Here is a 14,615-nt window from a genome sequence, read left to right on the forward strand (position 1 = left end):
AGCCAATCAGTAATGTGAAAAACAAGAAGGCACTCCGTTATACTTGAGTTACTAAGGCTGAGCTGTAAGAGTTTTGTCAGCATCAATTAAATGTCAGGTGGTAGCCAGACTAGAGGAAACTAATAAATACATTACCATTACACATTGATCAGTGTTCCAAATGTGACATGGGACTTAAATGGGAAGAAATACCCTGCTGGTGTTTGCCTCAGCCTTCATCTTTTCTCCAAAAACTACCCTACAACCTGGCCTCATATCAGGTTCACTGAAGAAGTGTTTGCCCATGCTGCAAAGACAGTAAGTATCTGGGAACTGGAAGCTAAGGAAATGGAGTGGGAGGTAGAGCTGCATGTGGGTGGACAGATCAGGACTCCTAACACTGGTGATGCAGAGCTGAGGACCAGAGTGGTAGTTATGTAAAATGGATACCAGCCACACTTTCCTCAGGGAAGACAGGCAGGGAAGTGGAAACAGAAGCACCATAACCCACCAGTCTCTAAACAAGGCAGTCCTGACTCTGCCCAGGGACTCATACCTGGTGCTGAACTAGAAGCACAATTGTCTGTGGCATCCAGGGACCCTTCGATATTCTCTTTGTTCTCCACCTGTTTCTTCAGCGTCCGGGTCTTGGAAGGAAGTATAGGTAATCGGGGCAGGTAGGGAACGACAGATGAGGAGGCAGCGGCTCTCCCAAGCTCCTCAGCTACCTCTGTGAGAAGACAAGGGGACTGATAAAGAACAACTTCATGCCAGAGCAAAGGAGTTCTTTTCAGAAAAGGCATACAACTGTGAAAAAACTGGAGAAGAGAGTATTAAAATGTAGAAAAGGAATCAGAGTACATGCACCCTTTTTTTGCCTGGCCTCTTTTGCTCAACGACGTTACGTTTGTGGATCCATCCACGTTGTCACATGTGGGTTTCCCCCGCTCCCATGTATTGTTCAAACGTGAGAATGAACATACCAAAACTCACCACTCTCCTGTTTGTTCCCAGTGTTTGGCTATTATGAATGCATTGCTAGGGACCATCCCGCTACATCTTCTGCTTCACGAATGCAGAAGCAGGACTGGTGGTCATGAGGTGCACATAAATTCAGCTTTTTCCCGGTGAATTATCTCCCCAAATGGCTGTACCACTCTACTCTCCCACTAGCTTTGTATAAAATTCTGGTTACTCTGCATACTCGCCAGTTTTATGTTATGAGGGTTTTTTTGTTTGATTTTACTTTTAGCCATTCTGAGGTAGATATGTAGAGCGATCTCATTGTTTTAGTTTGTACTTCTCTGATGAGGAATGATATTGAGAACAGCTTCATATGATTACTGGTCATTCAGCTATCCCTGCTTACTAAGTCCCTGTTCAGAAGTTGAACAAAGCAGACAGATGTCTGCAGATACCTTTATTTTTTGGTTGCACCTTGTACTAAAAAGGAGGGTAGATATATTCCATTTCATGCAAATGAAGCAAGTGAGGCTCCTGAAAAAAGGTGTACCCATTAGTAAGCCTTGCTGACTAAACCTGGCCATGGATTCTGTAGCTTTTACTGAGGCAAATGCATAATTTGCTATTCATTCCTAAACAAAAATGAAGCCAGTAGGATTAAATTGTAAAATTTTGTAATTATTTTACAATATTTTTTGGTAATTATTTTTAAAAATTTACATGCCACAAGAGTGGGTATATGACATATAATCCAAGCCAATCCAATGAGCTTCTGTTCTTACACTGCGATACACAGCTACTAGGAGACAGGCATGACCCTCAAGGATGCTGACAACTATGTCCAATGCCACTTGGAGGATTCTGAGGATGAGATCAACGTAGAAGCAAAAGTAAAGAGATGCTGGGTAGGAGTGACTTTGGGAAGGAGGGAGGGAGGAGAGGAAGACGTGAAGCTACTTGAGTCTGTGGCTTCAACTGACCCTGAGGTTATCACTATCCCTATTTTTCCATGGTTTGGTTACTCTTATTACTTAAGTAAGCTTGAGTTAGGTTTCCTTCATTTACAACGAATAAGTATATCCTTTAAAGGCAGGAACTGTGTCTTATCTCTGTGTCCTCAGACCTAGTCTAGTCCTTGCCACAGATTAAATGCTTAATAAGTTATGGGTTGAATAATGTTAAATTTCTTATTTAGCAATTGTGAATTTAAATTAGCTTTGAATATTGATAAAGGCCAATTTTCTAAAAGGATATATCATTTTCAAGAGAAGCAGAAATATTTAACTCAGGATTCAACAGAGGTTAAAAGTAGGCACAAAAGTACCAAAGAAATGGACCCTACTCTTTGGCCGATATTCATGACTTCTACCACTTTGATGCCACAGGATAAAAAACACACAGAGGAAAGAAGAGTCCTGTCACAGGCAGCTGCCCAATCCAGCCCAAAGGGCCAGCTATGCCCTCCCCAACCTGCAGGAATTCCATATATTGAAGGACTAGAATGTAAACACATATTATTAAACTTTGATGTTGTACTTTTCCCTTTCTTCTCACCTAGACATGATAAATCACTCAGGGAAGCAGACAAAAATGAACTTGCCTGATTTCTTCTTCTAATATTTTTAAACTTGAACTTAAGCAGTAAGTTCTCTGGTTCAATTATGAAGGAAAATTTTGAGAAATATGTATAAAATTCTGGAACTATATCAAAGTGTCTAATAGGCAAGTACGACTAAGAATGTTGTGTTTTTAGTTCTCTAGGAATAGTGTCTCTTTATAACAAGTTTATTGTTTGACTTTTGCAGACAATTTTAGAGGCATTTATACACAAAAGTAGGAAACTGCCTGTATGTGTCCCTACCCTTGTTTTTAGATAAGGGTTCTCACTGTTCACAGCATAACTTAAAATGCTAATTCTAAACTCCTCTCTATGTCAATATATTTAAGGAATATCATTTTAAATATTTAATTATATGGATATGATACTTAATAGCCCACGAGACATTTAAATTATTCTTAATTTTTCAATATTATAAACTCTGATGGAACTCCTTGTAGCTAAATCTTTGTTCACACCCTTAATTATTTCCTTAGGATCTATTTCCAGAAATAGAATTTCTGGATACTGCTTTTATGACTTGGTCCTGCCTTTGTAGGTATGGTTCAAGGAGTTGGAATATTTTTCATACCCATTTTTCCCTCTTCTCTTCCCTAAGTGTTAATGCTTAAAGAACTATTGGACTTATTCTCTTTATGAAAAGACTGAATTAACTTGCAATTAAAATATACTTCCAATATTAAAAATATAATAGAAACAGAAGACATTAAAAAAAGAAAAACAAGAATAATGAAGGCCAAGAATTAATTCGATATCCCCAAATGGAGTCCCAGGCTACAAGAGTCCATCATTTTTGAAATGTTATTACCACCACCCAGAACTAGCCCCCAGTGAACCACCATATTCTCACCTTCAGAAATGCTGGAGTCATGGAACATGGTTTCAAAAGCTTGATGTGTTTCAGCAAAAGAGGGCCTGTCAGCAGGGCTCCACCTCCAGCCTATGTAACAAAAGGAGGAACTATTTAAAGCTCCCTGTGGGAATGACATATCCAGTGGCACATCTCACAGTGAATCCCACACATCCAGACGAGGGCCTGTTAAAGCAGAGTTGCAGCATGTTCACGACAGTGAAGCTGCTGCCTCTCAGCTGGACTTAAGAGGATGATGAACCCACTTCCTAAGGCAAGTTCTTCTATGCAGCCTCCACTCCTATTCCCTCTACTATAGGAATGCGGAGGGATGGGGAGATAGTTTAGAAAATGGCAAGTTTTCTTCCACTGGAAAATTAAAAGTTAAACTTGCCCTCAAACTCACTCTAACCTTAGAAACCATGAGCTACACATATTCAGAAATATAATAGGCTACCAGAAAGGAGGAGCTTGAAGTTCGTATTTGACAAAGAGAGGGCAGCAGGCAATGCCAATGCTCAATGAGAAAATAAGATTTATGCTCAAACACAACCACAACTTAATTCACTACCACCTTCCTACTCCCCATCTTCAAGGAGTCAGGTGCTCTGTTTATTCATCACAGAGGTTACTTTCATATATGCTCCTAGCCTTTAGCAATCATTTTGATCTAGTTGAAAGCAGTCCTCCCCTACCTAAACTCCAAATCCAACTTCTTATTATCCTAGTTTTAAAATTTTTTAATTGATTTTTAGAGAGAGAAAGAAAGAGGGAGGGACAGAGGGACCATTAATCGGCTGCCTCCCGAACACACCACAACTGAGGATCGAACCCACAACGTGGGCATGTGCCTTGACTGGGAATCGAACCTGCCATCTCTGGTATATGGGACGACGTTCCAACCGACTGAGCATACCAGCCAGGGCTCTTATTATCCTATTAAATGTGCAAATCTTTCTGGGACTGACTCAACATTTCAGCCATGAACAATGATTCTTAGGATTCCAATTAGACTCGATGGTATAGCGTATGACGTGACAACTGGGTAATCAATGACCAACTCTTTATATGCCATGAGGTTGGATTCAAACAACATTAAGAGGAAAAATGTTCCTAACTTTGCTAATCAACCCGAATTGCTGACTCAGACCTTCAAAATTAAAATATGCAAAAATACTCACATGCTCTCATTAGTTCATAAACCTTAGGGGGACATCCTTCAGGCTGTTCCATGCGATATCCCTTTTCCAGTAGATCATAGACCTGAGACAGGTCAATACCTGGATACGGTGACATTCCATAGGTAGCAATTTCCCACAACAGTACCCCAAAAGCTGCATAAGGGATGGAAAAAAAGGGCTTAATGTTTCTTCTCTGATTATTTATTTTATACCACTGGTAATTACCTTTCAAATTCTGGATAATTTTCAGTTACCCAAAGTATACTCTTCTAATTCTTATAGCATGACTTGTCCTCCTAAGATACGTGTCAAACTACTCTTAGAACAATCTATGAGCTATTTAATGAGTTTCAGTTTTTATTTCAGCTAATATTAGAGAAGTAAATATCAAAATGAACTCATTTGAAAACAGATAAAATTCACACTAGAAAAAAGAATTTGCTTGATTTTGTCACAGGTTATTCTGAGTTTGAGATTTCTGGTAAAGAGTGACTTAGAATCCTACGAACTATTTCTACTGGCCCACAATTCAATTTTCTAGACTGGTTCAGTCCACTGAGCCTCTACTAAATCATACTGCTTTTCATGGCAATAGAAACAAGTTCTATTACCAGGATAAGCCTAGCTGAAACTTCAGCATGCTTTTCTTGAAAAGAGGATGCTACTCTGTGTGTCTCAGTGCTCTGGAAACAAGCACTAAAACCTAATGTGGAAAACAAGGAGCTTTACAGAGAAAGGATCGTTAGAACTCCAGTGCAATATGAGATCTACACTGTGGGCTCTTTGAAGCAGGGACTTCTTTTTACTTTCTTCTTTACACTTCCTTCTATGCTAAGCACCTAGCACAATGCCTGATAATAGGTATTTAATAACTGCTTGCTGAAAGACTGAAGAAATGGGGGATCAGAGGGTATGGATCATATAAAAGAGAGGCTCTAGGGAATTAAAAGCATTTATAAAGAAAAGAAAATAACACACAGAAAAAAGCCCCTTCCAACCTTACCCCAGACGTCAGATTTAATTGAGAAGGTGTTGTAGGCAAGACTCTCTGGTGCTGTCCATTTAATAGGAAACTTGGCTCCAGCATGAGCAGTGTAGGTGTCTCCAGTCATCAATCTACTTAAGCCAAAGTCAGCCACTTTTACCACATGGTTTTCTCCCACTAGGCAGTTCCGAGCTGCAAGATCTCTGTGGGAAAGAGAACCCTAATGTGATTCTATTCAGGTGGAGAGGGAAGTGACCATGAAGGCTGTTCTTTGTGCCTCAAGCAGAGTTGGTAAGTACTGATAGATATGGTAGGTTTTTATCACTAACATGGTAGAAAGCCACTAATTATGTATTAATTGTAGAGTACTCATCAAGAGGCAGTTACATGATGGCGGAATAAAGCAGGCTTCAGAAAATGGGTTCCTATTCATAAGTATAGTTGACCCTTAAACAATGCAAGGGTGTAGGGTACCAACCCCACCCCACCCCACCCCCGTGTAGCCAAAAATCCACATACAACTTTTGACTCCCCAAAAACTTAGCTACTAATAATAGCTAACTACTATTAGCTATATATGTATTATAGACTCTATTCTTTCAATAAAGCTAGAGAAAAGAAAATCATAAGGAAGGAAAAAATGCATTTACAATACTATATGTAGTTACTGAAAAAAATCTGTGTATAAGTGGACCCTCACAGCTCAAACACATGTTGTTCAAAGGTCAACTGCACATTGGGATAGGTTTCAGAGGTGAGCAACAGATACTTTTCTACAGGGGGTTGAGTTCTTCACTAAGACAGAAAGCTACTTTTTAAGCCACTAGCTGGGCAAAATAAAGACCTTTGTTTTGAGAACAACAAAGGCCCCTCATTAATACTTTAATCAGGGTACATAGGTTTATAAGTTGGAAATGACATCATAATGGGCCCTGTGAAAGGGAAAATTACTTTCCTGAATCATCTGAGAACTTCTGGAAAGGTTCTCACACTCTTCCCTTTATCTGCATGACAAGGATGGTAGCTTCATGGTTAATCACAGACAATATTCAGGTTTTACACACCTATGGATGAAATTCTTCTTCTCTAAATACTCCATTGCAGAAGATATCTGAGTGGCCATGTAAAGCAGTACAACTGCAGTCACCTCTTCTCGGTTGCATTCTCGGAGATAATCAAGCAGGTTCCCATATGGCATGTATTCAGTCACAATGTAAAATGGTGGCTCCAAAGTACACACACCTGGTAGTTCAAGATTAAAGCCTGTTTTATTAGTATATATTCAAACATTCCAAACCATTTTGGTAAAAATAATCAACAATTTTAAAAATCTAGTTCAGCAGTAATCTTTTCCCTTCCTGCCATCACATTCTCTGACAATAACATAGCCAAGTTAAGTAGATGGTTGATAAGGGAATCTCTACTTCCATTACATGATTCTGGAAATTCATATGCACTTGAGTATTTGCTGTGTGGGCAAAAGCAGAGTTACTTGTATTAATTCCATAAGGGATCAGAAGACCAAAATTTCTAGAGTTCTGTATATGCCCATGATTCCCATTCTCAACTGTGCGCTAATGATGCTTACCTAAAAGTAACTGCAATTGTGCATATGTTGAAGACTATGTGAGCCCAGCCAGTAACAATGCTTTTATAAACAGATTTTGTTTCCACAGTCAAATACATGACAGATTCCTTGCAAAGAACCAACAAGAAATTATTTCCTTTGGGATAGTTTGGCTCAAAACACACAAAGAACGTGGCCCTATTTTGAAAAGGGCAAAGGGTTCAGAAACAGGCTTCTTTGTGACCTGAACAGGGGAGAAGCCAATCTACCAGGGCATAGCATTTGCTGCTGGTTAAGGTAAATTGATGGGTGTGGTCACAATTTTTAATCTGCTTCTTTTCAATGGTCCTTTATTTAGTGTCTCTTTATTTTGAGGTTTTATTTTGTGACAGTATTTGATCTGGAATCATTTTGAATGATTCTGAACTTTTAATCTGGGGCAATTACCACAAATTGGGCAGTTTTACATATTGCAGTCAATCCAGGCCACTGTTTCTTGGGCAACTTTTAAACACAGAGCATGCTCACTAAAATAACAGCTATTTATTGAAATAGATTCACACGTGGAGCTTCCACCATGGTGATTCAAGGGAGGATTTGGAGGTAACAGGGTGCTGAGGGACAAGCATCTTTGAGGAAACTATGGTTCAGGTTAAGTTTCCTCACCTAACAGCTGTACCAGATTTGGATGCTTGATTTCCTTCATCACTGCCGCTTCTTTCAGGAACTCCTCCACCTCCATGGTGTCTTCCTGGAAAGGGGAAACAATGAAAAGAAAAAGAGGGACAAACCCCCATCTTAATCATCTGTGTCAACTCACAATCCTAAAACTTCAGCTGTTTTTTGTTTTTGTTTTTTTGTTAATCCTCACTGAGGATATTTTTTCCATTGACTTTTAGAGAGAGTGGAAGGGAAGAAGGTGGAGAGAGAGAGAAGCATCAATGTGAGAGAGACAGATCAATTGGTTGCTTCCTGCATGTGCCCCAATCAGGGCCATGGATTGAACCCACAACCCAGGTACATGCCCTTGACTGGAAATCGAACTGGAGACCCTTTGGTGCTCAGGTCAACACTCTAACCACTCAGCAACACTGGCCAGGGCGAAAAACTTCAGCTTTAAAAGGCAGCATCTTTTGAATGTTTTAACATATACATCAATAAATTTTATCATAACCTAATATGCTCTACAGAAGTCCAATAAAAAAAGAAAAATGTCTTTAAATTATCCAATATTTGAAATGAGTAAAAATTAGCAAGGTGAGAACAATTCAGCAATCACATCCTATCACAGCTGAAACACACACGGGAGACCTGGATAACTCAGTTCTCTGATAGTTTACATCCCGAGACATCTCAGCTTTGAAACAGGAGACAAAACAGTTAGCTGTTTATGTTTGTCTGTCTTCCTGACAAATTCCTTAAGGAGCAACACATGTCTGCAAGGCCTTAAAATACTTTTTCATACTCAGAATATGCTTAATAAATTCTTGCTAAAAAGAACTGACCATGACTCATAGCTGAAGAGCAGCCCTTATGAGTGATGTGGCAGAGCCACTAAGGCATAGAGGAGAATCTTCAGAGAATGAGATGAGTGAAAACCGTGCAATCTAATACCAGGATGCTTAGAGAGCTGGCAGCAGGAAAAAGACTTCTGTGAATATCAAGAACAAGTAGTAGTATATTCCCTTGGAGATGGGGGAGCAAAAAGCAGGGATAGAGGGAAAGAGGAGAAGAAAGTGGGGAGAGGGGAAGAGAGTGAGGAGAGGGGAAAAAGGGGGAGAACGGAAGAAAAGGGAGAAGGGGAGAGGGAGGGGCGAGAGAAGGGAGGTGAAGAGAGAAAGCCAGAGAGAGTTCCCATGATTCTCGAACAATGCACGAAGAATTCTGTCCAGGAGGGGTCTGCTGAGGAAGCAAAGCAAGTTGTTTCATTTTATATATTGTAATTTGCTTCTAACCTCCCATCAAGATCTATATCAACAGCCTCCAGAGACAAACCTCCCTCACATGTGGGTTGCCCTGCACTGCAGTGAATAATCTGCCCCTACGTTGTCAGCAATAGCATTAGGGCTGATCATCACCATTTGCTGATGTGCTTGGCACCAGTGGGTGGAAAGAGTTCCAAAGTTAAAGAAGGGGCATGATGGTATTTCCAAGTGATTCAGCACAAAAGAAAAAGATGCCTGAACACTGTAATTCTCAGCAACCCACCTTCAATGTTTTCACAGCAACAGTCAGGCTGTATTTCTTCCAAACGCCAACGTAAACCTCTCCGTACTGACCACCCCCAAGCTTGTGCTTCATGGTAATATCTGTTCGTTCCATTTCCCATTTGTCATGGATGGGGGACACACCGTAAACCGTAGGCTTGTTACACTTGGGTGCGGGGTAGTGCAGTGTTGTCACCAGCCCATCAGCCACTGTGGAGTGATGATGGACCAGCTCTGCCAAGGTGCTGAAGCGGCTCTCAGCGGTCACATACACCTGCGAGAAGGCAGGAGAAAAGCTAAGCCAACCTGAAAAGAGGTCAGGGTTTTTAATCCTCACCCAAGGATACGTTTACTGATTTTGTAGAGAGAGAGAAACATCCATTGGTTGCCTCCCATACTTGCCCCAACCAGGGATGGAATGTGCAACCTGGGTATGTACCCTGACCAGGAAGCAAACCCGCAACCTTCTGGTGTACGGGACAACACTCCAACCAACTGAGCCACCTGGCCAGGGCCAGAAGTTTTTTTAAAGCCCATTATTTCATTGGTCTGAAGATATCAGAGGCAGAAAGTTGTATTATTGAGGTAAATCAAAGAATTAAGTGATGATGGCAAGGGAAAACACAGAACTTCAGTTTAATCTTACTTAACCCACTCTTCCTATGCTTACTAAATTAGCTCTAGTCTTGGGGAAAACACTTCAAAAATATCCTTCTAGATCATCAAGGTCATTGGTCTCCAATACTTTTTAAGCATGAAGACTGTGGAACCCAAATATATTAGACAAATAAAGGAAGAGATTCCCTGATTAAAGTAGTCAAGAGGGAACTCAGCCTCCTCTGAGTTTATCAAATACCCCCTCAGTTGTACAGAACATAATTTGAAAACCACTGATTTCAATTTTTCTGGTATAGTGAGGGTATTCAAATATGTTACAATTTTTATTTAATTAGGATGTGCTTTTGAGTGTCTAGCCATTTAAAAAAGAGCCACAATTTTACTTCAGAAAGTCTGTTAACAAAACAGTAATCTGTGATAGGCAATAAATGTAAAGTAAGATAATAGTCTTTGAGTTCTATCTCCCAAGGGAGCTTATTTTTAAAAACAGAACTTATATTGTATACAAAAAAGTATACAATAAATGGAAAATTACTGATTTTTATAAAATGAACTCACCCATGTTAACATCTCCCAAACCGAGAATTAGAACATCACCAGCACCCCAGAAGCTTCCCTCATGCCCTCCTAGCTACTGATCCCTGCAAAGTGACCACTCTGCTGACTTCTAACACCTTAGATTAGCTTTGCCTGCTTCTGAACTGTATACAAATGGAATCATACAATATGTGCTGTTTTGTGTATGCTTTCACACAATTTTTTTTTCAAGTTTAATTTTTAATTTATTAGAACCCAGTAAGTGATGATTTTAAAAGCAGAGTTTTCAGCCCTGGTCGGTTTGACTCATTGGTTGGAATGTTGGCTCATGGACTAGGAGGTTGAGGGTTCGATTCCCAGTCAAGGGCATGTACTTGCAGGTTCAATACCGGCCCCAGTCGGGGCGTGTGCGGGAGGCAATCTACCAACGTGTCTCTCTCACATTGACGCTTCTCTCTCTCTCTCCCCCCCCACCTCCTCCCTACCTTCCACTCTCTCTAAAAATCAATGGAGAAATATCCTCAGGTGAAGATTAAAAAGTAAAATAATGAATTAAATAAAAACAAAATAATAAAATAAAAGCAGTTTTCATCACATTAGCACTTAATTCAGGCAAAAATACATTTACAAAACCTAAATCTTAAGGCAGAAGTAAAACATTATAAGACCAGCATGCCTAATACAGACTGTAGAATGTCAGAATCTTAAGAGACTCATAGTATTTTATAGCATTAAAATGTTAAATAGAGATATTATCTATTCGTCCAAGATTTCTCAGTTTACAAATTATCTAGACTGCTCAACTTTATTGTGATAATTCACATACCATAAAATTCACCAATTTCAAGTGTACAATTCAGTGGTTTTAGTATATTCACAAGGCTGTCCAACCACCACCACTACCTAACTCTAGAATATTTTCATCACCCCACAAAGAAACCTACACCCACTAGCAGTCATTCCCACTGCACCCATCCCCATCCCCTAGCAACCACTGATCCCTTTCACTCAGGTTCATGTGTGTGAGATTCCTCTATAGCAGGGATCAGCAAACTTTTTGGTCAAGGGCCAGACAGTACATATTTTAGCCTTGTGGCCATAGCATCTCTGTCACAACTACTCAAATTTGCTGTAATACTGAGAAAGCAGCCATGGACAACACATAAACAAATGGGTGTGGTTATACTGCAATAAAATTTACAAAAGTAGGCAACTTCAAGCCATAGTTTTCACGATCTGTGTAATCAGTACTACGTTCATCTTTGTTGTTGTATGAGATTGCATTTTATGCATATAGTACAATTTATTAATTCATTCTACTGGTTTCTAGTTTGGGGCTATTACAACTAATACTGCTCTGAACATTCTTGTACATGCCTGCTGTACATATACGCACTCATTTCTGTTGGGTATGTAACCAGAAGTAGAGCTGCTAGGTCTCCTGCACATTATTACTTACCTGATTCTATTTGGTTTCATCAAGAGACAATATAAGGAAGTACAAAAGAAAAAGAGAATTCAAATTTTCTTATTTCCTACTCTGTACCAGCCATTACATTTTACAGAAATTATTTCATTTAATCCTGACAAGAATCCAATAAAGTGGGATGGGAAATTGAGGCTTATGTAAGGTCACAAAGTTATAAATAAAGGTGGAGCTACACAGCAAGCAAGGTCTGCTTGCTCCAAAGCCTGTGCTTTTCCCCTACAGCGCATATCACACAGAGGAAAGGAATGGAAGAAATTATTCCATCTGCATTTACTATTCAATAGAACAGCTAACCTATCCAACAATTTCCTTCATTTTTCTTCCCATCTAGCTCATCATTAAACTATTAATATAAGACTGTTTTAAATTTTCATTACCATGTTCTCTTGAAAAAGAGTAAGCTCTAAGATGCCAAACAGCCCATTGGTGATTATTTTCTTTCATGTCAGACATGAAAACTATAGTCTCCAATCATTCTGAATACAGTTTCTAAAGAGCAGCCTGTCCATACCTAGAGGTGGTTGCCAGTCTTACCTTGCTATCTGTGGTGGTATTGATCCTGTAGTGATACACACGCCCTTCGTACCTGAGCGAGATGGACAGCTGCCCAGGGCTGCTCTCACTTTCTCGCACCAGGAAACTGCCATTGATTAAACTGCTGAGTAGGTACTCTGCTGCACTGCGTGACACAGGTCCGTGGTACCAGGAATGTTTTTCCAGACTGTTTACTGGGGTGATGTAGTTGCTTGGCACCCAACCTTGGCCATTCTTAGAGCGAACTTCACTCCACTCACCATTCTGGTTGTAACCAAGGACTCGTAGCTTTTCACCTAGCCATGAGGTCATAAAATGAAAGAGAAGATTTTATCTCAAAAGCACTTTATTGTCAAACTTGAAACTCACTGAAAAATGAATCAGGAACTTTTATGCCAACAATTTTTTTTTATATATATCTTTACTGATTTCAGAGAGAGGAAAGGAGAGGGAGAGAGATAGAAACATCAATGATGAGATAGTCGTCATTGATTGGCCACCTCCCGCACGCCCCCAACTGGGGATATAGCCCGCAACCCCGGCATGTGCCCTGACAGGGAATCGAACCTCAATCCCCTGGATCCCAGGTTGATGCTCAACCACTGAGCCATGGCTGGCCAGGCAACAAATTTTTTTTTATATGATAAACACAAACTTGGCTGTTCATCATATCCTCACTGAACTCTTTAGCTTGTAGCTTACACAAATCAGCATAATTAGAAGTGGCATTCTGGCATTTACTACAGGTTTTTAAAGGTTTTTATACCAACTAAAATGTCTTTAGAAAACTCCATGTATACAATGATAAAAAGGTTACTCAAATAGCTGGAAAATAACAGTCTCAGCCTTCAAAAAAAATAAAATTCATTTCCCCCCAAAACAGTTTGTCAAGGAATGTATCTGATACATGGTTCAATATTAACAAGCATTCAAGAACTAGGGATAAGCCATGGGAAACATAACGTTACTTCTAAATTTCACTTGGCATCAAGGCAACAAAACCATCAATGTAAAAAAACAAAAGCATAGACCACAGGGCTTTCAGCAATGTTTTCAGAAAGAAAATTGTTTGGGGGATGGGAGGTGAGCAGTGAGGACTCCCAAAGCACAATCTTTTCCAGGACTCAAGTTTTAAATAGTTTCCCAGTTTCCCTCCCATTCCTCACAAAGAATGAGTCACTCCTATCCAATCCTCTAAAATTAGTGTGTGGGAAAGGAAGCCAAGTCTGATGTTGGAACCCAAGACCCAAGTTACTCAGAGTATCTTTGCTAACTTCAATGTCCCTGATTGCGCCATTAAAGTTGCAAACATCGACTTTAGATTCCATCAACATATACCTTGCCCCTATACTTACAGCACAGACAAGATAGGGAAGATAAAAGAGATATCAGTAGTAATAACTGATCATCTAAATAATCCTTATAAGGCCGTAGGCCCCTAACTCTGAGAGAATCAAACCTTCCTACAGAGTTCACACCCACTTCTCAGGGTCAGAAAGCAGAAAAAGGCCAAATCAATCAAAAGCACAAGGTGCACCCAGCCAGTGTGGCTCAGTGGATTAAGTGTCATCCCATGCACCAAGAGGCTGCTGGTTCAGTTCCCAGTAAGGGCACATGCCCGGGTTTTGGGCTCAATCTCCAGTATGTGTGTGCAGGAGGTGGCCAATCTATTGTTTCTCTCTCATGGATATTTCTATCTCTCCCCCCCTCCCCCTTCTTCTCTCTCCAATTAAAAAAAAAAAGCAAAAAAAAAAGCACATGGTGGGGTGGTCCAATACCAGGCAAAGGCTGTCAGGAAAAACTCAGAATCATTATTCTGGCCATTATCTAATTTATTTCAGTAGCCTACAGAAATGTCTATTAACAGATAACTTTTTATTAGCCCTATCTCACCAAGACATCTGGATATGAGACATTCAGTGAGGAAAAAACACAAGAATATGGACTCACATGCATTTTATATATATGAAATATACATATGTACAAATAGATAAGAGTGTGGTGGTGGAAATGCACAGGAAAAAGTCTTAGTACTGCTAGAAAAACGAAATAAAACCTACTCTATAGCTTTTTTCTTTTACTCCACA

General features: G+C 39.9%; 1 protein-coding gene across 7 annotated transcripts in view; it reads right to left on the bottom strand.

The window, feature by feature from the left end:
* ABL2 (ABL proto-oncogene 2, non-receptor tyrosine kinase) overlaps positions 1-14,615 on the bottom strand; it is a 102,193-nt gene that overhangs the window by 8,911 nt on the left and 78,667 nt on the right. For all 7 annotated transcript variants that reach the window (XM_081122165.1, XM_081122163.1, XM_081122160.1 and 4 more), the window contains 8 exons: positions 12,529-12,824; positions 9,352-9,624; positions 7,810-7,894; positions 6,641-6,818; positions 5,595-5,779; positions 4,592-4,744; positions 3,411-3,500; positions 536-709 (listed from right to left, as the gene is read on the bottom strand). In XM_081122165.1, the coding sequence (XP_080978291.1) occupies positions 536-709; positions 3,411-3,500; positions 4,592-4,744; positions 5,595-5,779; positions 6,641-6,818; positions 7,810-7,894; positions 9,352-9,465 (979 nt within the window). In that variant the 5' untranslated portion in view covers positions 9,466-9,624; positions 12,529-12,824. The remainder of the gene's footprint in view (positions 1-535; positions 710-3,410; positions 3,501-4,591; positions 4,745-5,594; positions 5,780-6,640; positions 6,819-7,809; positions 7,895-9,351; positions 9,625-12,528; positions 12,825-14,615) is intronic.

This window comes from Miniopterus schreibersii (assembly GCF_964146895.1).
Source record: "Miniopterus schreibersii genome assembly, chromosome: 19".
NCBI lineage: Eukaryota > Metazoa > Chordata > Mammalia > Chiroptera > Miniopteridae > Miniopterus > Miniopterus schreibersii.